The sequence below is a fragment of the Dendrobates tinctorius genome, unplaced genomic scaffold (assembly GCF_039654945.1).
Source record: "Dendrobates tinctorius isolate UK_male_01 unplaced genomic scaffold, ASM3965494v1 ptg000005l, whole genome shotgun sequence".
NCBI lineage: Eukaryota > Metazoa > Chordata > Amphibia > Anura > Dendrobatidae > Dendrobates > Dendrobates tinctorius.
This window is the reverse complement of record NW_027361673.1, coordinates 21479487-21506118: the sequence shown is the minus strand read 5'-3', so window position 1 is coordinate 21506118 and position 26632 is coordinate 21479487. Positions and strand designations below refer to the sequence as shown.

Sequence of the window (26632 nt, the reverse complement as noted above, 5' to 3'; positions counted from 1 at the left end):
CCTAACCCTAATGGGAAAATGGAAATAAATACTTTTTTTTATTTTATCTTTCCCTAACTAAGAGGGTGATAAAGGGGTTTTTGATTTACTATTTGTGGCGGGTTTTTATGTTTGGCAGCTGTCATACGCTAAAAGACGCTTTTTATTGTAAAAATAGTTTTTGCATCACCACATTTTGAGAGCTATAATTTTTCCATATTTTGACCTACTGTGTCATGTGAGGTCTTATTTTTTGTGGGACGAGTTGACGTTTTTATTGGTACCATTTTCGGGCACATGACATATTTTGATCACTTTTTATTCCGATTTTTGGGATGCAGAATGAACAAAAACCAGCATTTCATGAATTTCGTTTGGGGGGTGCGTTTACACCGTTCCACGTGCAGTAAAATTGATAAAGCGGTTTTATTCTTCTGGTCAGTAGGATTACAGCAATACCTCATTTATGTCTTTTTTTATGTTTTAGCGCTTTTATGCAATAAAAACAATTTTATATAAAAAATAATTATTTTTGCATCGCTTTATTCTGCGAGCTATAACATTTTTATTTTTTTGCTGATGACGCTGTATGGCAGCTTGTTTTTTGTGGGAGAAGATGATGTTTTCAGCGGTACCATGGTTATTTATGTCCGTCTTTTTGATTGTGCGTTATTACACTTTTTGTTCGGCGGTATGATAATAAAGCATTATTTTTTGCATTGTTTTTTTTTATTTTTTAAGGGGTTTACTAAAGGGGTTAACTAATGGGACAGTTTTATAGGGTGGGTAGTTACGGAGGCGGCAATACTAAATATGTGTACTTTTATTGTTTTTTTTTTTATTTCCAAAAAATGAATTTATTAGGGAATATTTTTTTTAATTTATTTAGCGATTTTTTATAAATTATTTTTACACTTTTTTAACTTTATTACACTGTTCCAGGGGGGACATCACTGTCATGTGTGAGATCGCTGATCTGTCACATCACAGATCTCTGACAGATCAGCGATCTGACACAGGCACTGCAGCAGGGTTCCTCATGCCTGCGCTCTGCAGGTAGTGAGGAAGCCGGCTCCTTCCAGGCCCCCGAAGGTCCCCGCTGCCATATTGGATCCGGGGACCCGTAGGGAAGGAGGCCCCTGCAGCAGCGCTGCACATTGCGCTGCTTCGGGGGTCTCAGGGAAGCACGGAGGGAGCCCTCTCCCTGTCGATGCTTCCCTAAACCCCGGTACACTGCGATCGTGTTTGATCACAGTGTGCCAGGGGTTAATGTGCCGGGGGCGGTCCATGACAGCCCCTGACACATAGTGCCGGGTGTCAGCTGTGATAATCAGCTGACACTCGGCCGCGATCAGCGGAGCTCCCCCCGAGAGCGCCGCTGATCGCTATTACGTACTATCCCGTCCTTGGGAATTAAGTCCAAGGTCACATGGACTGGATAGTACGTCATATGTCAGAAAGGGGTTAACATATATGGCTATGGGTAACTGGAAGGTAACAGGTTTTAATTGCTGTACTGTCGCACATATTATCAGTAATGTTAGTTCAGAGTTTTATGACTTCCTCTACCTATCTCTATAGCTAAGCTATAAGCTGTGACTTCTCTTGCTATCGCGATACACCCCAAATGGCAGCTGTATTCCCCATCTCTGCTTTTATGCAGACTATAATAGTTCCACCTGACCAGCTATGCTATACAACTGTACTGTAGTGTGATAGCTGCAAGATATTATATGGAAGTCTGCTTTGCCCAAAGTCATGTGATCTTTTTCTGGTTAAAACAGTCTTCAACAATGAGTAAAATGGCAATGGGGATTTTGGTCAATTTGCGGGAATCCAGTTGTAAGATTTTAATGTTTGAAAAAAATAATAAGGAAGTTGATTCTCATAGAATCAGTTTGGATATCTCTAATATTTATTCTTGAATGAACATTGCAGATATACATAACAAACATTATTATTCAAAAGTTCATTCGTATAGAATAGAATGAAAAACCCTACGGGATCTCAAGATATCTTTGTTCCTTGTATTTTCATGCTGATTTACTAAAGTTATCTCACTTTTAGACAGTGAAAGCATATTCTTCACAGTATTAAAGGGAATCTGTCACCTACGTTTGGCGGGTGATGAAAACGAGGTCAGTCCGGTCCGATGGGCGGTGTCCCGATGTGTTCCGCCTCCCCATTTTTGGCTGCTGTCCGCAGCTTTTTGAGGAATAGGAGTAGGTTCCGCCATTTTTTGCACGTGCGCTAAGCATTCTTGGCTAGCGCACGCGCAGTATGCTTTGTCCAACTGCGGGCAAAGCTGAAAAGCCTGACTGCGCATGCGCCTGTTAACTAAGCCCCGGAACACAGCAAAATACTTCCGGGGGTTAGTTAACCGGCGCATGAGCAGTCAGGCTTTTCGACTTTGCCCGCAGTTGGGCAAAGCATACTGCGCATGCGCTAGCCAAGAATGCTTAGCGCACGCTCAAAAAATGGTTGACACCTACTCCTATTCCTCAAAAAACTGCGGACGGTGGCCAAGGATGGGGAGGCGGCACACATCGGGAACACCACCCATCGGACCGGACCAACCTCGTTTTCATCGCCCGCCTAAAGTAGGTGACAGATTCCCTTTAAAATGTGACTAATTTATCAAAGTGGCTCATTCTTGTTCGATAAATTTAATTCATCTTTCGACTGCTAAGCTTAAGTTTATTGTTGGTTTACTAGGTCCACCAAGTTATGCCAAATTATTTTTGAGCAATTTTGGCACACAAGATCACAAATTAGGCTATATTTCCTTTCCCTTATTAGTTTAGGTCACAACCTCTTGTTGGATATGTAATGTGAGGCATATCAGATAATTTTCTGGTCCAAATTTAAAGTGCTACTCCCAGGATCCCTTATAGGGATAACTTATCATTATAGGTCGGATCTCTAGGAACTTCAGCAATCCTGAAAACAATTCTTGGAACTGAGCTCTGCATAAATCCATCTTGAATTTATTGTCTAAGGGACTGCCGGAAATAGTCACTTTCTGATATTTACTCTTTAAGACAAAATTCTGGCACATGTAGCTTAGTAAACCAGCCCAAATGCCCATATATTGTATTTTTTTGTATTTGGGATGTGAGTATTAATTTGTACGTGATATAAATGAATATTTTTATTTTTCATACATAGCTTAAAAGTATGTTATGTTGATTATCAATCCAAATTTCCATTCCAATACTTGTATTAAGTGGCTGAGAAATTCGGAAAGAATAATGCAACTCATATTAAGAGAATCCTACTATTTGTAATTTGAGGCAAAGAAGTGAAGCTTACAACCTTTTTGCCTATTACCTTGACAAAGATGTGTGCCTACCAGCCACATAATTATAACGCAGCTGCCATTTTACAACCCCTATGAAATCAATTGATGATTAATTCTGACAATACTTCATTTACACCCACTAAGTAGACTCAACAAAGCAAGTTTTTTTGCAGTTTATAGTTAACAATCTTGTTCAATCAACATCAATTACTTTCCTTTCGCAAATAGTGATTTTCTTGCTATGCTCTTTGGCTTGCTCCAGGCAAGCTTTTACAGTTTACTAGCTTGCTTAATGGTTTTGAGTAAAACAGCAGAAGGATGGATAACTCTCACATATTTTTGCCATTCTGTGTGCTAAATGAGCCATATTAAATGTTCAAAAAAACATGATAAGGGAGAATATTGTATCTAACTTGGCACAAGCTTCCAAGGAGCAAGAAAAATATTGATCAAATGAGTCTTTTATTATATCGCACATCTTGTAATTCTAATGATGTGCACAATTATATTTTGCATATTTTTTATAGTTTAATAATTAACAAATTAAACATCAAGTTGAACTTGGGTATTTTCAGAACTACAGTGGGTACAGAAAGTATTCAGACCCCTTTACATTTTTCACTCTTTGTTTTATTGCAGTTATTTGGTAAATTCAAAAAAAGTTCATTTTTTTCTCATTAATGTACACTCTGCACCCAATCTTGACAGAAAAAAGCAGAAATGTAGAAATTTTTACAAATTTATTAAAAAAGAAAAAAGAAAATATCACATGGTCATAAGTATTCAGACCCTTTGCCCAGACACTCATATTTAAGTCACATGCTGTACATTTCCTTGTGATCCTCCTTGAGATGGTTCTACTCCTTCATTGGAGTCCAGCTGTGTTTAAATAAACTGATAGAACTTGATTTGGAAAGGCACACACCTGTCTATATAAGATCTCACAGCTCACAGTGCATGTCAGACCAAATGAGAATCATGAGGTCAAAGGAACTGGCTAAGGAGCTCAGAGACAGAATTGGGGTAAGGCACAAATCTGGCCAAGGTTATAAAAGAATTTCTGCATTACTCAAGGTTCCTAAGAACACAGTGGCCTCCATAATCCTTAAATGGAAAACTTTGGGACCACCTGAAGTCTTCCTAGACCTGGTCATCCAGCCAAACTGAGCAATCATGGGAAAAGAGCCTTGGTGAGAGAGGTAAACAAGAACCCCAAGATCAATCTGGCTGAGCTCCACGGTTGCAGTAGGGAGATGGGAGAAAGTTCCACAAAGTCAACTATCACTGCAGCCCTCCACCAGTTGGGCCTTTATAGCAGAGTGGCCCGACGGAAGCCTCTTCTCAGTGCAAGACATATGAAAGCCCGCATAGAGTTTGCTAAAAAACACATGAAGGACTTCCAGACTATGAGAAATAAGATCTGATCTGACGAGATGAAGATAGAACTTTCTGATGATAATTCTAATTGGTATGTGTGGAGAAAAACAGGCACTGCACATCACCTGCCCAATACAATCTGAATAGTGAAACACGGTGGTGGCAGCTTCATGCTATAGGGGTGTTTTTCAGCTGCAGGGACAGGATGACTGCAGGGGGTTGGACCAGATGGCCCAGGAGGTCCCTTCCAACTCTACGATTCTATGATTCTATGATTTTATGACTGGTTGCAATTGAAGGAAACATGAATGCAGCTAAGTGCAAATATATCCTGGATGAAAACTTTTTTCACAGTGCTCTGGACCTCAGACTTGGCCAAAGGTTCACCTTCCTACAAGACAATGACCCTAAGCACACAGCTAAAATAACAAAAGAGTGGCTTCAGAACAACTCTGTGACCATTCTTGACTGGCCCAGCCAGAGCCCCAACCTAAAACCAATTTAGCATCTCTAGAGAGACCTGAAAATGGCTGTCCACCAACGTTCATCATCCAGCCTGATGGAACTGGAGAGGATCTGCAAGGAAGAATGGCAAAGGATCACCAAAACCAGGTGTGAAAAACTTATGGCATCATTTCCAAGAAGACTTATGGCTGTACTAGCTCAAAAGGGTGCTCCTACTCAATACTGAGCAAAGGGTCTGAATACTTATGACCATGTGATATTTCAGTTTTTCTTTTTTAATAAATTTCCTAAAATTTCAACATTTCAGTTTTTTTTTCAGTCAAGATGGGGTGCAGAGTGTAAATTAATGGGGAAAAAAAATGAACTTTTTTGAATTTACCAAATGGTTGCAGTGAAACAAAGAGTGAAAAATTTAAAGGGTTCTGAATACTTTCTGTACCCACTGTATGTTGTTCACTGCCTACCTAGCATTTCTTCCTCCTTTTTTTTGGTAGTGATTTAAAAAATTGGTTTAAAAAATTAATGATAGTGTTGTACAAATGTATGGTAAAAGAAAAATTGGCATTGACAGGGGAGTGGATGATGTAAAAGAAAAAAACATATCATGCCTAAGAATGTGGAAACCTCTGACAACAGCCAAATACCACCACTACTGACACCAGCCGTCTGTGCTGTAGTACTGCCAAGTGCAGGTTACAATTGGTAAAACTAGTCAAACCTGGTGAATTTAAATTTTAACAGATTTGACCATATCATATTATGCAACTTATCTCCCCACCAAGCTCAGTTTTCCTTGTCTATCTGTATATCCCAACAAAAAATGTCTTTGCTGTCCATAGCAACAAAGTATAGTGCAGATTGTCACTGTCTGCTATTAGATTGGAGCAAGAACAATTTAAGGTGGCATCTTGTAATATGTTGCCTGCATTAGGGCAACTATATCACATATATAAATATAATATCAATGACAATTTCAAAATGGCATCATTGACTATCACAGATAAAGTTACTGATTTTACAATTTGTGGGTGATGTTTAAGTTTGTTAAATTGATAGGTCGAAAACAAATACAGGTGCTTCTCACAAAATTAGAATGTCACCAAAAAGTTAATTTATTTCAGTTTTTCAATACAAAAAGTGAAACTCATATTATATAGAGTTATTACAAACAGAATGATCTATTTCATGTGTTTATTTCTGCTCATGTTGATGATTATGGCTTACAGCCAATGAAATCGCAAAAGTCATTATCTCAGTAAATTAGAATACTTTAAAACATCAACTTGAAAAAATGATTTTAAAATACGAAATGTTGCCCTACTGAAATGTATGCTCAGTAGATGCACTCAGTACTTGGTCGGGGCTCCTTTTGCATCAATTACTGCATCAGTGCAGCATGGCATGGAGATGATCAGCTTGTGGCACTGCTGAAGTGTTATGGAAGCCCAGGTTGCTTTAATAGCAGCCGTCAGCTCGTCTGCATTGTTGTGTCTCTCATCTCTCTCTTTACAATGCCCATAGATTCTGTATGGGGTTAAGATCAGGTGATTTTGCAAAAATAAACACTTGAAATAGATCACTCTGTAATGACTCTATTTAATATGAGTCACTTTTTGTTGTGAAGAACTGAAATGAATTAACTTTTAGATGATATGCTAATTTTGTGAGAAGCACCTGTATGTACACCATTTATTAAATTAAAAGTAACATTGGAAGAGATCAATTATTTAGAATGATCCCCTATTATGAGCCTCCACATAGCCCCCTCAATTAAAGAGATCAACCTATAGGGCACTTGAGGAATTTTGGCTCCCTCGTCTTTGCAGAATTGTTGTAATTCAGCCACATTGGAAGGTTTCCGTACATGAACCACCATTTTAAGGTCATGTCACAGCATCGTAATCAGGATAAGGTAAAGACTTGGGCTAGGCCACTTCAAAGTCTTAATTTTCTTTCTTGTGCCAGTCAGAGGTGGACTTGCTGGTGTATTTTGGGTCATGGTCCTGCTGTATAACCCAAGTGCGCTTCAGCTTGAGGCCACAAACAGATGGCCGGACATTCTCCTTCAGGATTGTTTGGTAGACAGCAATTCATGGTTAGATTTACCACAGCATGTCTTCCAGGTACTGAAGCAGCAAAACAGCCCCAGACCATCACACTACCACCACCATATTTTGCTGTTGCTATGATGTTCCTTTTCTGAAATGCTGTGTAACTTCTACTCCAGAGGTAATGGGACATACTACTTACAAAAAGTTAAACTTTTGTCTGGTCAGTCCAGAGTATTCTCCCAAAAGCCTTGGGGATCATCAAGATGTTTTCTGGCAAAATTCAGACGAGCTTTTATGTCATTGCCCAGCAGTGTTTTTTTCTTGGAACTCTGCCATGCAGGCCATTTTTGCCCAGTCTCTTATGGTGGAGTCATGAACACTGACCTTAACTGAGGCAAGTGAGTCCTCCAGTTCTTTATTGTTGTGAGGTCTTTTTTGATTTTTTGGATGAGTCATCGCTGTGCTCTTGGGGTAATTTTGGTCAGCCAACCACTCTTGGGAAGGTTCATCATGTTTTTGCCATTTGGGGATAATTACTCTTATGTGGCTTGCTGGAGTTTCAAAGTTTTAGAAATGGCTTTATAACCTTTTTCCAGGCTGACAGATCTCAGTTACTTTGCTTTTAATTTGTTCCAGAATTTCTTTGGATTGCGGCATGATGTCTAGCTTTTAAAGACCTTTAGGTCAGGCAGGTCCTATTTAAGTGATTTCTTGATTGAGAACAGGTGTTTCAGTTATCAGGCATGGACTAGGGAATTTGAATTCAGCTTCCCAAAGATGTGATAAACCACATTTAATTTATGTTTAAGTGGTAGGCAATCACTTTTTGACACAGGGCCCTGTAGGTTTGTATTTCTATTTCCCTTAAAACCTCCATTTAAAAACTGCATTTTGTGTTTACTTTTGTTACTTTCATATTATTTGGTGCGTTCCGCAGTCCCTAATATATAGTATGCCCCATATAGAATTCTATATACAGTATGAGGTCCCACATAACCTTCTATAAATAGTATGAGCCCGCACATAGCCCCTTTATACAGTATGATTCTAGCTACCTATATACACTATTAGCTGCTATATAGCCTCCTATGTACAGTATGAGCCCCCCACATAGCTACCTATATACTGCTTGAGCCCCTAAATAGCTGCCTTTATATATTATAAGCCTCCATATATCCTCCTATGTACAGTAGGAGCCAGCACATAGCTGCCTATATACAATGTGAGCTCCCATAGAGCCTCCTATATATGGTATGAGCCCCCACATAGCTCATAGTTACCTAAATACAGTATGAGCCTCCACATAGCCTCTGTCACAAGATTGGATCTGACAGATTAAATGCACTAAGTAACCTTTTTTTCCTTTGGCTGTGTGCCAAAGGTGGTTTTCCCCCCGGTGGCCATTAGGGTCATTGCACTCTGGTTACCTCAGTTTGTGCACATGGTTATGTAACAGGTGTGATTGCTCTATAAAAGAGTGTCAGGTGTGTCTATCACTGTTGGTGATAAGTTTCTCATTTGCAAGCAAGCCTGGGAGAAGAATGGAGCTGAAGGAGAGTCACGGGCAGCTCAGTGAGAGTCCTGGAGTAACAGCTATGGTGTCTGCAAGGAGGGCTGGCATGGCATGGTGGAGTGTCAGCTACACTATGGTGTTGGATCTGTTCAGAGGAAAAGATGCATGCAGGTGGTGGGCTCTGTTGCTGGGAGCGTAAGCAACAGAGCAAAGCTAAGTGGTGTTCCCCTGTTTTGTGATTTTTCCTTATGTGTGTTTAGTGCAGTGGTGGGATTAGTTTCCGCACTGACCAATTCCCTAGTGAGGGTTTAGGTGCAGGGCGAGTCAGGGTTTTTAGGTTCCTGATCGGCGCCCAGTGCGGAACCGGCCTAGGGAACATTAGGAGTGTAGAGACACTGATTCAGGGGAGTGCAGGAGGTCTCCACTTCCCCGTTCCCTATCACAGGGCCGCCTTTGTTATTGTTACCCAGATTTCCCCTATTCCCTTGTCTTATTGTATTAGTTACCGGCCTGCGGGCCGCGTCACACAGGACAATTACACGTGCCGCGTCCTGTTGTATCAGTTACCGGCCTGCTGGCCGTGTCACTCAGGACGGGGCACGTGACATTATCACCAACCTTACATTTTTTTTTTGGTGAGCCTTGGGCCGTGTTCAAACCTGTGGGCATTTGCTGCTGGGCCTCACTGAGGTGAGTGAGGAGCTGCATGGTGTGTGAGCAGTTCCAGCAGCAGTGATCGGGGTCTGGGGCCTTCCCTCTGACTCAACCGTAAAATCAAATAGCGGCTGGCAATGAAGCCCCCTAGAGTCGCTGCTGGGGAGCGGGACTTGCTCATACTGGCGTACGCACCCAGACAGGTGGGTGGAGTTGGTGTCCCCATGGTGCTGTCTGGGGGTCCCCGAGGTGAAAGGGTGTGTCCCGGTAGTGAGCAGACTGGTGTTACTGTCCGTGGGGCTCGCGCCAAATCTTCCATACAATCGAAGAAGCCGCCCCTCCTGGTCGTGTGGAGGAAGACGACCAGGGAGTGTATTTTTCCTCCATATCCTGGGCCCCTTCCTCTCCAGTGTGAGCAGCAGGTGTGCTGCAGGAAAGTAGGGGCATGTCTCAACCCTCGCCATTAGCCAACCCTGGGAAGCGCAGACCTCATGGCGTAAAGGGTTGGGGGGTGGTGTACCCCTTGGTGGAGTGCAGGGGTGTGAGTGTGGTGACACAGGGGGACGCCTCTGTTGTCAATTCCAGAGAGAGTTCCCCGATTATTGACAAACGAATGTGTGGCAATAAACATTCAGGTCCAGACCTGTGTGTGAACGAGTGTGTATGGGTCCCACCAAAAAACATCTAGTGTGAGTGTGTTGCGGAGTCTTACCAGCTCATATCGAACATACACATACATAACTCGTTCCCCAGGTCGGCGCTTTGGAGATGAGTGGTGCCTCCAGAGCACACTTTGCAAATACCAGCGGTGCGTTTGTCATAAACCTGAGATGCAGGTAGTTGCAGGGGTGAACTCTGGATCTAGGCGTCTCCGCTGTAGGTGGTGCCCTGATGAGGAGTGGTCTTGAGGGTCCAGAGGCCCCTCATTAAGGGGAGGGTACTGTCACGATCCAGGTTGGATCTGACAGATTAAATGCACAAAGTAACCTTTTTTTTCCTTTGGCTGTGTGCCAAAGGTGGTTTTCCCCCGGTGGCCATTAGGGTCATTGCAGTCTGGTTACCTTAGTTGGTGCACGTGATTATGTAACAGGTGTGATTGCTCTATAAAAGAGTGTCAGGTGTGTCAATCACTGTTGGTGATAGTTCCTCATTTGCAAGCAAGCCTGGGTGAAGAATGGAGCTGAAGGAGAGTCACGGGCAGCTCAGTGAGAGTCCTGGAGTAGCAGCTATGGTGTCTGCAAGGAGGGCTGGCATGGCTTGGTGGAGTGTTAGCTATGGTGTCTGCAAGGAGGGCTGGCATGGCTTGGTGGAGTGTTAGCTATGGTGTCTGCAAGGAGGGCTGGCATTGCTTGGTGGAGTGGCGGCTATGGTGTAGAGCTGCACTCAGGGTGCCGGACTCGGTTGCTGGAGAGCTGGACTCAAAATGTTGGATTCTTTGGCAGAAAAGCTGGACTCATTTGCTGGACTCTGTTTCTGGACAGCTGCACGCAGGTGGTGGACTCTGTTTGCTCCAAGGCTGCACTATGGTGTTGGATCCGTTCGGAGGAAAAGATGCACGCAGGTGGTGGGCTCTGTTGCTGGGAGCGTAAGCAACAGAGCAAAGCTAAGTGGTGTCCCCCTGTTTTGTCATTTTTCCTTATGTGTGTTTAGTGCAGTGGTGGGATTAGTTTCGGCACTGACCAATTCCCTAGTGAGGGTTTAGGTGCAGGGCGAGTCAGGGTCTTTAGGTTCCTGATTGGTGCCCGGTGCGGAACCGGCCTAGGGAGCGTTAGGAGTGTAGAGACACTGACTCAGGGGAGTGCAGGAGGTCTCCACTTCCCCGTTCCCTATCGCAGGGCTGCCATTGTTATTGTTACCCAGGTTTTCCCTATTCCCTTGTCTTAGTTACCGGCCTGTGGGCCGCATCACATAGGACAATTACACGTGCCGCGTCCTGTTGTATCAGTTACCGGTCTGCTGGCCGTGTCACTCAGGACGGGGCACGTGACCGCCTCCTATATAATATATGAGCTTGCACAAAGCTGCCTATATACAGTATGAGCCCCGATATAGCTGCTTATATACAGTATTAGCCCTTACATTGCTGCCTATATATAGTATGTGCCCCAATGCAGCCTTCTATAAATACTATGAGCCCACATATAGCTGCCTATATACAGTTTGAGCCCCCATATAGCTCCCTATATACACTATAAGCCCCCACATAGTTGCATATATATGGTATGAGCCCCTATATAGCTTCCTATGTGCAGGATGAGCCCCACATCGCTGCCTATATATCGTATGAGTCCCCATATAGCCTACTATATACAGTAGGAGCCTGCAGATAGCTCCCTATATGCAGTATGAGGCCCTACAACCTCCTATATACATGATGAGTTCCCACATAGACTCCTATTTACAATGTGAGCCCACACATAGTAACATAGTAACATAGTAACATAGTTATTAAGGTTGAAGGGAGACTTTAAGTCCATCTAGTTCAACCCATATCCTATCCTAACTTGCCCTAACATGTTGATCCAGAGGAAGGCAAAAAAACCCCATGTGGCAACAGTAAGCTTCACATTGGGGAAAAAAATTCCTTCCCGACTCCACATACGGCAATCAGACTAGCTCCCTGGATCAACGCAATATTAAGGAGACTAGTGTATATACCCTGTAATATTATACTTTTCAAGAAAGGCATCCAGTCCCTTCTTAAATTTTAGTAGTGAATCACTCATTACAACATCATATGGCAGAGAGTTCCATAGTCTCACTGCTCTTACAGTAAAGAATCCGCGTCTGTGAGTATGCTTAAACCTTCTTTCCTCCAGATGTAGAGGTTGCCCCCTTGTCCCCGTCACAGGTCTAAGAGTAAAAAGATCATTAGAAAGGTCTTTGTATTGTCCCCACATATATTTATACATTGTAATAAGATCACCCCTAAGCCTTCGATTCTCCAAACTAAATAACCCCAAGTGTAATAACCTGTCTTGGTATTGCAGACCCCCTAGTTCCCTAATAACCTTGGTCGCTCTTCTCTGCACCCGCTCCAGTTCAGCTATGTCTTTCTTATACACCGGAGACCAGAACTGTACACAGTATTCTAAGTGTGGTCGCACTAGTGACTTATATAGAGGTAAAATTATGTTCTCCTCATGAGCATCTATGCCTCTTTTGATGCATCCCATTATTTTATTTGCCTTTGCAGCAGCTGCTTGACTCTGGCCACTAAATGTGAGTTTGTCGTCCACCCATACACCCAGGTCTTTTTCAGTGACTGTTTTGCCCAGTGTTTTACAATTAAGCACATAATTATACAATTTGTTCGTTCTACCCAAGTGCATGACCTTACATTTATCCCCATTAAAGCTCATTTGCCATTTATCAGCCCAAGCTTCTAGTTTACATAAATCCTCCTGTAATATAAAATTGTCCTCCTCTGTATTAATTACCCTGCAGAGTTTAGTGTCATCTGCAAATATTGAAATTCTACTCTCTATGCCCCCTACAAGGTCATTAATAAATATGTTAAAAAGAAGCGGGCCCAAAACTGACCCCTGTGGTACCCCACTGCTAACCGTGACCCAGTCCGAGTGTGCTCCATTAATAACCACCCTTTGTTTCCTATCCCTGAGCCAGCTCTTAACCCACCTACACATATTTTCCCCTATCCCCATTGTTCTCATTTTATGTATCAACCTTTTGTGTGGCACCGTATCAAAAGCTTTTGAAAAGTCCATGTACACCACGTCCAGTGCATTCCCTTGGTCCAGTCCGGAACTTACCTCTTCATAAAAGCTTATCAGATTAGTCTGACAGGAACGGTCTCTTGTAAACCCATGTTGATATTGGGTCATAAGGTTATTCTTCTCCAGATACTCCAGTATAGTATCTCTTAGAAAACCCTCCAGGATTTTACCCACAGTTGAGGTTAAACTTTCTGGCCTATAATTTCCAAGTTCAGTTTTTGTCCCCTTTTTGAATATTGGCACCACATTTGCTATACGCCAGTCCTGTGGTAGAGACCCTGTTATTATGGAATCTTTAAAGATTAAAAATAGTGGTCTATCTATGACTGTGCTTAATTCCTGCAGTACTCGGGGGTGTATCCCATCCGGGCCCGGGGATTTGTCAATTTTAGTGATTTGTAGACGCCGCCGTACTTCCTGCTGGGTTAAGCAGGTGACATTTAATGGAGAATTTTTTATCCCTGATCATGTTATCCGTCATGGGATTTTCTTGTGTAAATACTGTTGAAAAAAGTCATTTAGCATATTGGCTTTTTCCTCTTCCTCATCCACCATTTCACCCAGACTATTTTTAAGGGGACCAACACTATCATTTTTTAGCTTCTTACTATTTATGTAGTTAAAGAATATTTTGGGATTATTTTTACTTTCTCTGGCAATGAGTCTCTCTGTCTCAATCTTTGCTGTCTTGATTTGCTTTTTACAGAATTTATTTAATCTTCTGTATTTATTTAATGCCTCATCACTACCTACTTGCTTTAATTCTCTAAATGCTTTATTTTTATCTCTTATTGCGCCCCTTACAGCTCTATTTAGCCATAGTGGTTTCCTCCTATTTCTCGCATATTTATTCCCATATGGTATATATTGTGCACAGGTCCTATTCAGGATGCTAATAAACGTCTCCCATTTTCTTTGTGTATTTTTATGTCTCAGGATATCGTCCCAGTTAATTGCACCAAGATCATCTCTCATCCGTTGGAAATTTGCCTTCCTGAAGTTTAGTGTCCTTGTAACCCCTCTACTACACATCTTATTAAAGGATACATGAAAACTTATTAATTTGTGATCACTATTACCCAAGTGACCCTTAACCCTTACATTTGATATGCGGTCTGGCCTGTTGGTTAATATTAGGTCTAGCAGTGCCCCCCCTCTTGTTGGGTCCTGAACCAGTTGTGAAAGGTAATTGTCTCTCATCGTTGTCAGAAACCTATTACCCTTGCTGGAACTGCAGGTTTCGGTTCCCCAATGTATTTCAGCGTAGTTGAAGTCCCCCATAATAATGACTTCTCCTTGAGTCGCTGCTTCATCTATTTGCTTTATGAGGATATTCTCTGTAGCTTCCATTATTTTTGGAGATTTATAACAAACCCCTATCAGTAATTTATTATTTTTCCCCCCTCCCCTTATCTCTACCCACAGGGACTCTACATTTTCATTAGATTCATATATATTATCACGAAGGATGGGTTTTAAGGATGATTTTACATATAAACACACGCCTCCCCCTCGCTTATTTGTACGGTCATTTCTGAACAGACTATAGCCCTGTAAATTAATCGCCCAGTCATGGCTCTCGTCCAGCCATGTCTCAGATATCCCCACCATGTCATAATTATGTTCCAACAACATTAACTCCAATTCCTCCATTTTGTTGGCGAGACTTCTGGCATTAGTATACATGCACTTTATGTATCTCTCTGTACCTCTATTCTTTCTTAAATTATTAACTGTTCTAACCCCACCCCCCCATGCCACCTCCACCCCCAATGTCATTATTTGTGCCCAGGTCTCTATCTGCACTGTCTTCCCCTCCTATAAAAGGAATACCCTCCCCCCGTCCCTAGTTTAAACACTCCTCCAACCTTCTAGCCATTTTCTCCCCCAGCACAGCTGCACCCTCCCCATTGAGGTGCAGCCCGTCCCTAGCGTAGAACCTGTAGCCAACTGAGAAGTCGGCCCAGTTCTGCAGGAACCCAAACCCCTCCTTCCTACACCAATTCCTGAGCCACTTATTAACCTCCCTAATCTCCCGTTGCCTCTCTGGCGTGGCACGTGGTACAGGAAGTATTTCCGAAAATACCACCTTGGAGGTCCTTGCTTTAAGCTTACAGCCTAATTCCCTGAAATCATCTTTAAGGACCTTCCACCTACCTCTAACTTTGTCATTTGTGCCAATGTGCACCATGACCGCTGGATCCTCTCCAGCCCCTCCCAGTAATCTGTCAACCCGATCAGCGATGTGTCGGACTCGAGCGCCAGGTAGGCAGCACACCGTTCGACGATCCCTGTCTTTGTGACAGATTGCCCTATCTGTTCCCCTAATAATTGAGTCTCCCACTACCAGAACCTGTCTGGCCTGCCCTGCTCTCCTATTTCCCCTCTTACTGGAGCAGACACTCCTCCGGCTTTCAGAGGACATGCCTTGCTGCAGCAGTGCTACCCCTGCACTAACACTCCCCTCATCTGCCAACTTAGCAAACTTATTGGGGTGTGCCAGATCAGGACTAGCCTCCCTGGTGCTCTTCCCTCTACCCTGCCTTCTAACTGTCACCCAGCTAGCTGCTTCATTGTCCTGCAGCTCCAACCTAGCATCCCCCCCTCATCTATCCCATTGAGCGTCTGCTCAGTGAGCAGAAGACTCCTTTCCATATTGTCTATGGATCTCAGTGTTGCCAGCTGCACATTTAGATCCAGTATCTGGGCTTCCAAATGCACAACGTGCTCACATCTTGCACAGCAGTATGCACCCTCGACCGGCTGTTCAAGGATTTCATACATGCGGCAAGACATGCACTGGATGGCATTGGCAATAGTGGAATAGCTCCCTATATACAGTATGAGCCCCACATAGCCTCCTATATACAGTATGAGCCCTTACATAGCCCATATATATAGACCCACATCCAACTAAAACACATATTAATAATAAAAAAACGCATACTCATCTCACTCCCATTCCACTGGCACTCTGCCCTGATCCCCAAGTCTCCTCTTGTACTTGTGGCGAATACATGATGGAACTTGCCAGCTGATGATGTCAACACGCCAGCACATGACAGCAGAGACGACAAGACCTCCCCTGGAGCCTCATTGCTACTTGTATTATTGGCACTGGAGCACCAGAAAACATTGTAGTGAGAGCAATCTGGCCATGGGTTCCCCAGAGCCTCAGGCAAAAGTCGGTATCCCAGATTGCCCTCATTATAATCCATCTATCATCACTAGTAACAACTTGTCTTCCTGTATCAGTACAAACAACGGAGCCAGGTAGTTGTTGGTAGGTGATTATCATTTAGTTCATTTGTTTATGACTCCAATCCAATAGGAAACATTTTTTTCACAAATAACCTTTTTAACTATCCACCAAAATAAAACTGAGCAAGGGTATTGAAATGTTTTCGGTAATGTCTATACCACATTGTCATATTATGCATTCCTTTGATGTGATCAAAAAAGAAGAAAAAGGAGTGCTATTAATAAAGTTGTTTTTTTTTTTTTTTAAAGTTTATTTTAATTGTTACAGATAAAATTATATAAATTTGCATAGATACAATTGTTATCCCTTTTGATAAAGCAAATGCGAAATGCGCATCAGGGGTGACATGTGGCTCCAGGGTAACCAGGCACCATACTACATGGGTAAGCACTAAAAGCATTAGTTTAATTTGATCTTTCTGGCTGTCAGTTTGACTGTATACTGAGGGCTGGTCCCTATATATATATGTAACGCCATTGTAACTACTTTTTATCTATGGTCACTATTGGTGGTTATAATATTGAATATTATAATTTATATAATATTACATAATTGTTATCATCTTTATATGCCATTAAGATAATATTTGCCTGTGAATTGTCATGGATATATATTATAAAATCTAGGGTCACATGTGTAAAATTTATTTTTATTGTATCTATGTAAATTTATATAATTTTATCTGAAACAATTAAAACAAACTTTTTAAAAAAAAAACAACTTTATGTTTAGCACTCCTTTTTCTTCTTTTTTTGATATTATAGTTTGGAGTTTACATTTATTAAATCTAGAAATCTTTGGGCATAAAAAAGGTTTAAATCCACTTGGATTATTGATTATTGAAAACAGGTGTTGTTTTTGTTAGGAGTGGCGGAAGGCACTAAAAAAAAAAAGGTAATTAAAGTGCCTTCGCCACTCGGAGTCCACCGTGCGGTGGATGGTAAAACCGCTGCTGAGAGAGGCAGAGCACAAATATGCACAGGGTTCTAACACACCCAGAAGCAATAAGGCAAGCTCTGTTAAGGGACACAGAGCTGCAGGGAAAATAACACCAAAATAGTATCGCTGAGCCTGTAAACTGCACAGGATCTCAGCGGCACACGTGTGGTAGCCGGAAACCGGAGTAGTTAAATAAGATCACTACAACTGAGCGGACTTACCGTGTACACGTGTGCTCGGCATCGCAACTGCGCATGCCTGGACAAGCTGCAACCGCAAATATCGCAAACGCGATGCAGGACGCTAAGCTGCTGGAAAGATGGAGCTTGTGCGCGCTGGCGCTAGCGCAGGTACTGACTGAAAACCACTCACACACACAGACGTATTATCAGAGGGAAGGGGTTTCTTAATGAGTCAGTCACCAATCCAAGCATCCGTCACCATACACACAGCAGCAGTATGAAAATACTAGTGCATGGCATAACGGCTATGCGCACTTTTTATAGCATACGGGACCTGCCGGAAATCTCCAGAGCCCAGAGCTAAACCAATGGAATCAGGAGCAGGACCTGAGCACCTGACTCCTGAACTCCAATGGGAGCTCGTCCCGTGGGCATGCTCAGAATCTGGAAAAAAGGACTTAGCCTCTGGAGACAATTGTGAGAATCTGGATTCCCCATAGGCATCATAGAACCCAGATTCCTAACATTACCCCCCTCCTATGGCCCCCTCCTCCCTGAACCTTCCAATCCACCAGCCTGTGCCCGACAGCGGCACAGGTCTCTGACTCGTCAAATGGCGAGCCTGATGTCCCGGTAGGTGAAACCGAAAACCAGGACACACGGACGGTATCATGGGAGGCCAGGTTGCCAGGTCTCAGGAGGAACACCCGGGAGACAATGGGAGCGGGAGTTTTAGGAGAAGGCCGCCATGTATCAGCGGGCGTAGCCACACTCCGTTCGGGAAGACTATCCCATGCACATAAGGTGCATGCCCGAACAAACTTTTTTACGTCCCAAACCCTGTGCGGCCACCAATACGTTCCGGCCAGAGACTTCGTGGTCTGCATATAGCCACGATGGCCGTCCACATTGGGCGCGTGTGCCCACGCGAGGTCTTTAGGCCGCTGGCAAGGAGGGACAAAAGTCTCGCCTACCGGCTCACAGTCAGAGCATTGCGAGGAACTGTCTTCCTGGGAAGCAGCAAATAGATGGTGACAACTGCTTATGGACTCTTGAGCCGGACATGTCTCAGAAATGGCGCGAGACACCTCCATGGGTTCAGGAGGTAGAACCTCTGGCTCGGGCAGGTCCAGGGGCTCAAAAAATTTGGGAGCCGGAGTACTTCTCCATTTGGAGTGAGCTCGCTCCAAACCACGCTCAGAAAAACGGAGGTCAATCCGTGAGGAGATAGATATTAACTCCTCTAGGGTGGTAGGAATCTCTCTCGTGGAGAGAGCGTCCTTGACGTGCTCCGCAAATCCCTTCCAAAATGCAGGAATCAGAGCCTTGTCAGACCACTCCAACTCGGATGCCAGTGTCCGAAAACGGACGGTGTATTGGCTGACCGAGAGAGATCCTTGAGACAAGGTGAGCAGTTGGAGAGAGGTGTCGTGTGTAAGGCCGGTTTCACACTAGCGCATTTTCAGCGCGCGCACGGCCGGGGGTAGCTCCGCCCCCGATCCGGCTCTCTGCCCGGCGTGCCCGCCCCTTCCTTGTAGCGCCGCCTCCTAGCGGACAGCGGCGCCTGCGATCGGCGCACCCTATCTTTAGCATAGGGTGCGCCGATCGTGCGCAGGTCGTGCGCTAGTTGCGCTTTGACCTGTGCTGCGCACTTTTGACGGTGCGCCGTGCGCGCCAAAATCCGAAAAGTTTGATTTTGGCGCGCACGGCGCACCGTCAAAAGTGCGCAGCGCAGGTCAAAGCGCAACTAGCGCACGACCTGCGCACGATCGGCGCACCCTATGCTAAAGATAGGGTGCGCCGATCGCAGGCGCCGCTGTCCGCTAGGAGGCGGCGCTACAAGGAAGGGGCGGGCACGCCGGGCAGAGAGCCGGATCGGGGGCGGAGCTACCCCCGGCCGTGCGCGCGCTGAAAATGCGCTAGTGTGAAACCGGCCTTACCTGTAGACCGAGAAACACCTGCCTGATAGAAGTTAGCAGATTAGCTGCGGTCCGGATCTTCGGGTCACCACGCTCCCATAGTGGCGTAGCACATTCCAGCACCTTGCCCGACAGTAGGGATATAATAAAGGCCACCTTGGACCACTCTGTAGGGAATTGCGCAGCCAGCAGCTCCAGGTGAATCGAGCACCGGCTGATAAAACCTTTACAGGAGGCGCCATCCCCAGAATATTTTTCAGGTAACGGGAGGCGGGTAACTGTCGGTGCAAGGGCGGACATGGACATACGCCTGACCACGTCCGTGAGTGCTTGGACAGCAGTATCTGTGGTCTGCGAAGCTGCGAGAGCTCTCTCAAGGGCAGCCAAGCGAGTCTCGAGCTGTCACACGCACTGCAACAGTTGCTGCTGATCTGCCATCTCCAGCCAGACCCTGCCGCTAGTATTACGTTAGGAGTGGCGGAAGGCACTAAAAAAAAATAAATAATTAAAGTGCCTTCGCCACTCGGGGTCCACCGTGCGGTGGATGGTAAAACCGCTGCTGAGAGAGGCAGAGCACAAATACGCACAGGGTTCTAACACACCCAGAAGCAATAAGGCAAGCTTTGTTAAGGGACACAGAGCTGCAGGGAAAATAACACCAAAATAGTATTGAGCCTGTTAACAGCACAGGATCTCAGCGGCACACGTGCGGTAGCCGGAAACCGGAGTAGTTAAATAAGATCACTACAACCGAGTGGACTTACCGTGTACACGTGTGCTCGGCGTCGCAAGTGCGCACGCCTGGACAAGCTGCAACCCCAAGTATCGCAAGGGCGATGCAGGACGCTAAGCTGCTGGAAAGATGGAGCTTGTGCGCGCTGGCGCTAGCGCAGGTACTGACTGAAAACCACTCACACACACAGACGTATTATCAGAGGGAAGGGGTTTCTTAATGAGTCAGTCACCAATCCAAGCATCCGTCACCATACACACAGCAGCAGTATGAAAATACTAGTGCATGGCATAACGGCTATGCGCATTTTTTATAGCATACGGGACCTGCCGGAAATCTCCAGAGCCCTGAGCTAAACCAATGGAATCAGGAGCAGGACCTGAGCACCTGACTCCTGAACTCCAATGGAGCTCGTCCCGTGGGCATGCTCAGAAGCTGGAAAAAAGGACTTAGCCTCTGGAGACAAATGTGAGAATCTGGATTCCCGCATAGGCATCATAGAACCCAGATTCCTAACAGTTTTGCAAATAATTGTCTTTGGTTATTCTTTTGTATCCCTTTGATGTGGTTTCAAACATGTGGCACCCATATAATGTCAGGGGCACATATTGTAGCTTCTTTACCTCTAAATAATAATAGAACGCTTGATCTGATGCAGTATTGTGAGATAATTTCCAAAAGCATAAAAATACAAGAAAGTTGCCAGCTCACCCATCATGTAGGTATCCCCATATCCAGGTCTTGCACGGACAAGGCTGAGTAACCGGTTTAGAAACAATCAAAACGGGTGTAGTCCAGTGGGATCCAATGGAAAAGTCTTGGTATTAAAATGTACTGTTTTATTGATCCATATTAATAAAAATTGGGTAATAGAAATAAACAATCCACCAAAATGACTTGCTCATCACAGCTTAGTACACACAGTGCAGCGTTTGTGACCAAAGCGTTTCGACTCTAGGTCTTAATCATGGTAACTAAAAGGAAGAAATAATACCATCTAAATAGTCTCCCTACCATGAGCTCCAGGTGTTCCAATCAAGGAACATGTTCAGGACTTTACGAGCACAACAGTGATTCAATTGATTTTGAAATACAAGGAGGTTGAATTGAGCAAAATCAAGGAAGAGATTAAAAATTTACAGACTTCACTTGAGAAATACTCACCCTCTCAGGATTTTAAACTATTAAACGAGAAACTTAAGTCTAGTCTGGAAAATTGGAAAATACCATTATGGATATTAAGAAAAAGGAAACTGAAAAGGGATTTGGAGGATTACAATTCCAAAAAAGTTTATGACTGGCATAAGAGATATCAGTCGATTTTGAAATGCACCATTAAATCAAGTAAAAAGAGCTTCAAAAATTGGGATGATTTTTCTGATATATGATTTGCAACTACTACGGATGATTATTCAGATTCATCATTGGGATCCAACAATGAAATTCAGACCTTGCCACAAAGGAGAAACAGTTTTAATACTAGTGTACGTAATATGTCAAAAAATGGAGGAAACGTGCGGGGAGAACACATCGGCGCAAGTCGCTATCCAACCCGCCAAAAGAATCGGCATCATTGAATCATTTATTACCCAATTTTTTTTAATATGGATCAATAAAAAAACTACATTTTAATACAAAGACTTTTCCATTGGAACCCGCTGGACTACACCTGTTTTGATAATTTCCAAAAGCACCATATTATGGTACATATAGAGTCTCTTTAAAGAGACTCAGATTGCTATCATACATGGGTTCTCCAGTAATCTCATATTATGCTTCATAATGTTATTATGAAGATCCTAGTAATGTTGAATTTTACTATTTGAAGACAAGTAAGGAAACCTAATTTAAGTTATTCACATCTTTTTACATTAAACATATGGGTTGGGTAATAACTAATATGGCTAACATTGACTCTCCAAATGTCCAAGTTCCTAAATAGTACATTTGCTTGTATAGGCAGCACCATGGAAAAACTCTATGATTGGTGGTTTTCAGACTTTCGCAAACACAGTCAAAGCCATAAAATAACTGAGAACTAATTTACTTTTTCAACTTTAATGTCAAGGTAACAGCCAGAAAACTTTTTGACAATTTAAGCTTCAATTAAAGTCATTTCTGTCTAATAGAATTCCCTTCTCTTACCAATACACTTATTTTCAAAAATGAAACATAAATCCCACACTGATTGCCCTTAATGTATGATATGAATAGATTCAATGTCTAAAAAGAAACTGCATGCTTGGATGTCTCAAATTATAAACCTCTGTGTTGCTCTTTCTCCACCTCAGTTCAGTGCTTTTGTGTTCAGTACATTCCCTATGTTTAATCCTGGCGCATACAATTCAATGTACACTAACACTGCAATCACCATGCTCATTTACTGGGTATAGGCAGACCTCTCCACTCAGCTAAGCACTGGGTCAGCTCAGGACGCTAATGCAAACTGAGCCAAAAGTTTATTTTTTATTGAAAGTTCAGTAGATTTAAATAAGATAGAAATGCTAGAACTGCAAGTGGTAATGATACAGTGTTCACTGTGTAATCTCACTCATTCCTATGGGTGTGAAGGTTGGATAGTGCAACGCTTTATTTGCCAAAGGTTGTGTGTAAATCTAATGTGATAGCATGGCACATTTTTATTCTTATTACAGGTCTGTGAATGGAAAGAGCCTGAACAGCTTAAGAAACTCCTAGATGTAAATCTAAAAGACATTGGAGAATCCCATCAGAAATTATTACAACTTTGCCAAAATGCTATTAAGTATAGCGTCAAAACAAGTAAGAAATCAAACTGGTAAATGCGTATAGTGTTGGTCATGAGATAAATACACGTGTTATAGAAATGAAATCTTTGTGTGCCTTTCATTCATTGTTCAAATATATATGCCAGTAATCTCTTCGAAAGTAAAATGTTAATGGTCAACAGTGCCGAGTTTTTGCTTTCGCTTTATTCCAACTGCACCCCCGCTCCACACCGAGTATTCCATTTTTTTTCCATCTGCCATGCAATTCCAGAGATGTGTAACTTGTATTTAGTGATAATTTTTATGGCCATCACAAAGGAGGTGGTGCTTGAGATCATTCCCTGGGGTGGGTCTTTAGGTTGTTATGTAGTATTACCCTTTGAGCACCGCCCTTTTGGTAAAGACCATAAAAAATTATCACTAAATAAAATTGTCCATATCTTTGGAATCGTATAGCAGATTTCTAAAGAAGCAAGCAAAAAATATATAAAAATAAAAAAGACTACTTAGGCAGCATTGGGAATAAAATAAGAGCAAAAACTGGCCACTTTTGACTTGGTGACAGGTCCTCTTTAACCTTACTACTACTGTGCTGATTGTTAAAGCTTATGTGTATATACTGCACATCATGCAGCGGAGTTTTGCTTCTATCATTTAAAAAACATTTCCATGTTCCTATGAAAAACTTATTATGATTGCTCAGATTGAAGTCACCATCTAAAAATTAAGGTAACTTCCATCAGCACCATTGGGAACCAGTTTTCCCACCTTGACACAAAATATTAACCACTAATATTAATAATAATACTTCTGAAATATTATTATTAACTATAGTTGAGCGAAACGGGTCGAAAAAATTCAAACGTCGCAGACTTTCGCCAAAGTCGGGTTTCATGAAACGGAACCCGACCTTAGCGTGAGGTCGGCCATGAGGTCGGCGACTTTAGCACCAAAGTCGCGTTTCAAAAGATGCTTTAGCGCCCTTTTTCAGCCAATCAGGAAGAACGGACACTGTGGGCAACGTGATGACATAGGCAGCGGTCACCACCATCTTGGAGAAGGGCATGCAAGTGATTCGCTTGCTTTGTGTGGTGTCACAGGGGATATAAAAGGGTGGGGACACCGATCGCCATGTTACTCATGCTGATCTCAGAATAGGGAGAGCTGCTGCAGCTGCTGATTCTGTAGGGAGAGCGCTAGGAAGGCAAAAAGAAAAAAAAACTGCTTCTGCTGCTAGCGCTTTTCACTGTAGTTACTGTGCAGTGAAAGGTGAAGATTTTTGCTTTTGTGCAGCAGCGCTGGTGGTGATTAGCCTGCCTTTTAAGGCTAGCTGCATTGCTGTGTGCACACTGGCGTTCAAACTGCCTTTTTAAAAGCAATCCAAATTGTATTGTTTTGTCCTGGAGAGGTAGTGAGCGTTCATTTTTTCACACACCGTACAACAGTGTACGCTCCTCACACAGTACCGTGTAACGGCTGTTATCACGGCCAAATTGAAGCTATCTACGTGTATGACTCTGTAAGGAAAAGTCGAGGAGTTTATCCGTTCTTACAGACCTACACCTTATAGTTTTGTCCGTTTTTCAAACAGTTTAGTATATTTGCTGTTTTTTTACATTCAAAACTAGAGAGAGACAGTGTGTGTCATTCCGTATACAAAAACACGGAGCTTGACAATTTTACATACACTGTATAGCGGTGTACGTGCACGCTCCTCTCTCAGTACCATGTAATGGCTGTTATCATGGCCAAATTGAAGCTATCTAAGTGTGTGACTGTAAGGAAAAGCCGAGGAGTTTGTCCATTCTTACAGACCTACACTCTAGGGAGATTCCAATTCTGGGAATTCTAGGCAATTTCTGCAAGTCACATTGCGGTGTTATAGACACAGGGCCTGACAGAATCCAACTGTGTCCTGAAGTCTACAGAGATTCCAATTCTCAACAGTCCTCTATCCACCTTTATTAAACCATCCAGAATCTGCCTGTCCCATTGCGGTGTAAAATAAACAGGGCCTGACAGAATCCAACTGTGTCCTGAAGTCTAAAGAGATTCCAATTCTCCCCACTACTATATACACCTTGTACCTTGTTTTACAGTACCATATAGTTGGTGGTATTTTGGGTACATTTTCCCCAAAAATGAGGAAGTGTGGTGGAAGAGTCCGTGGAAGTAGGCGGGGGTTGGCAGCTGGTAATGATGGTGTTGGTGGTGGATCTGCTGGTAGTGGTAAAAGCAAAAGAGCACCTAATGAAGGAGGTGTTGAGCCTGCATCATCATCTGGCTTCACAAGGCCTCGAAGGCTCACTTTTCTGCGAGTAGGTAAACCGCTTTTAAAGCCGGAGCTTCAAGAACAAGTTTTGGCTTACATTGCTGACTCAGCCTCCAGCTCTATCGCCTCCTCTTCTGAAGTTTTAAAAAATAAAAGCACTGAGTCATCATTGGAGGCTCATGTTCATGAACCACACCTTTCCTTGTGTCCTTCACCCCAACCAAAATTGAAGGATGCAGCAGGCCACACTACAGATTACTCCATGGAGCTGTTTTCACATACCATGCCTAGGTTATCAAGTCAAATTGTGAATTACCCAGGCAAAGATGAATCTGACAAGGAGTGTACTGATGCACAGCCACTGATAGATGATTCTGCTGGTACATTCACTCAGAGCACTACATTGTCCTCGCAGTGTACTGAGCCAGAATCTGACCCAGATGAAACTCAGGTGCCCCTTCCCGCATACTATACCACCATACACGGTGACACAGAGGAAGGTGCACATGACATTGAAGAGGAGGTGATGGATGACCCAGTTGTTGACCCAGATTGGCATCCATTAGGGGTAGAGGGTGCCGCTGCCAATAGCTCAGAAGAGGAGGAGGAGCATCCGCAGTGGGCATCAACATCGCAACAGCTGTTATCTGGCAGGCCCGGAGCAGTCCAAAAACGGGATACAAAAACCAAAAGAGTTGCAGGACAGCTTGGCCAGACGGTCAAAATAGCACAGCGTGCAAGGCCTCAAAACGTCTTCCATAGTAGGAAAAGTGCAGTGTGGCGCTTTTTTGAACAAAATCCTAATGATCAGGCAAAGGTTATCTGAAATAAGGGCGCAAAGACCTTTAACCGAGGGAAAAATCTGAGAAATTTGAATACCAGTTGCATGCTAAGACATTTAACCAACATGCACTTGCAAGCGTGGACGAACTGCCAAAACTCATGCACCACATGTGCTACTGCTCCCAAAGAAGGTAGTCAGCAATGCTACATTGTTTCCCCCACTGTAAGTCCACCGGTTAGCACACCACCAGCATCAAATGTTGAGTTGTCGTCGCAAGGGCAAATCAGTCAGGGAATCACACTGTTATTGCAATGAAAGACTGAATTAGAAGGAACACCATTAGAAGGAACACCAACTCCATCACCATCATCAACCCTCTCTCAGCCTGCCATGTCCATCGCTAGTTCCACCATATGCAGCTCTCAAGTCCAGCTCACCCTACCAGAGACTTTGAGTAGGACAAGAAAGTACTCATCCTCTCATCTGCGTACACTGGGTTTGAACGCCCACATGGCCAAACTAATCTTGTTAAAGATGATGCCCTATAGGTTGGTTGAAAGCGCAGCTTTCCGCGAACTCATGGCCTACGCAGTACCACGCTATGACCTACCCAGTCGCCACTTCTTTTCTCGCAAAGCCATCCCAGCCCTCCACTTTCATGTGAAAGACCGCATTGTCCATGCACTCAAGCAATCAGTGAGTGGAAAGGTGCACCTC

General features: G+C 43.5%; 1 protein-coding gene across 1 annotated transcript in view; it reads left to right on the top strand.

Annotated features, from left to right (window-relative positions):
• GADL1 (glutamate decarboxylase like 1) overlaps nucleotides 1–26632 on the top strand; it is a 657207-nt gene that overhangs the window by 95857 nt on the left and 534718 nt on the right. The window contains exon 3 of the mRNA XM_073568647.1: nucleotides 22767–22893. Within this exon, the coding sequence (XP_073424748.1) occupies nucleotides 22767–22893 (127 nt within the window). The remainder of the gene's footprint in view (nucleotides 1–22766; nucleotides 22894–26632) is intronic.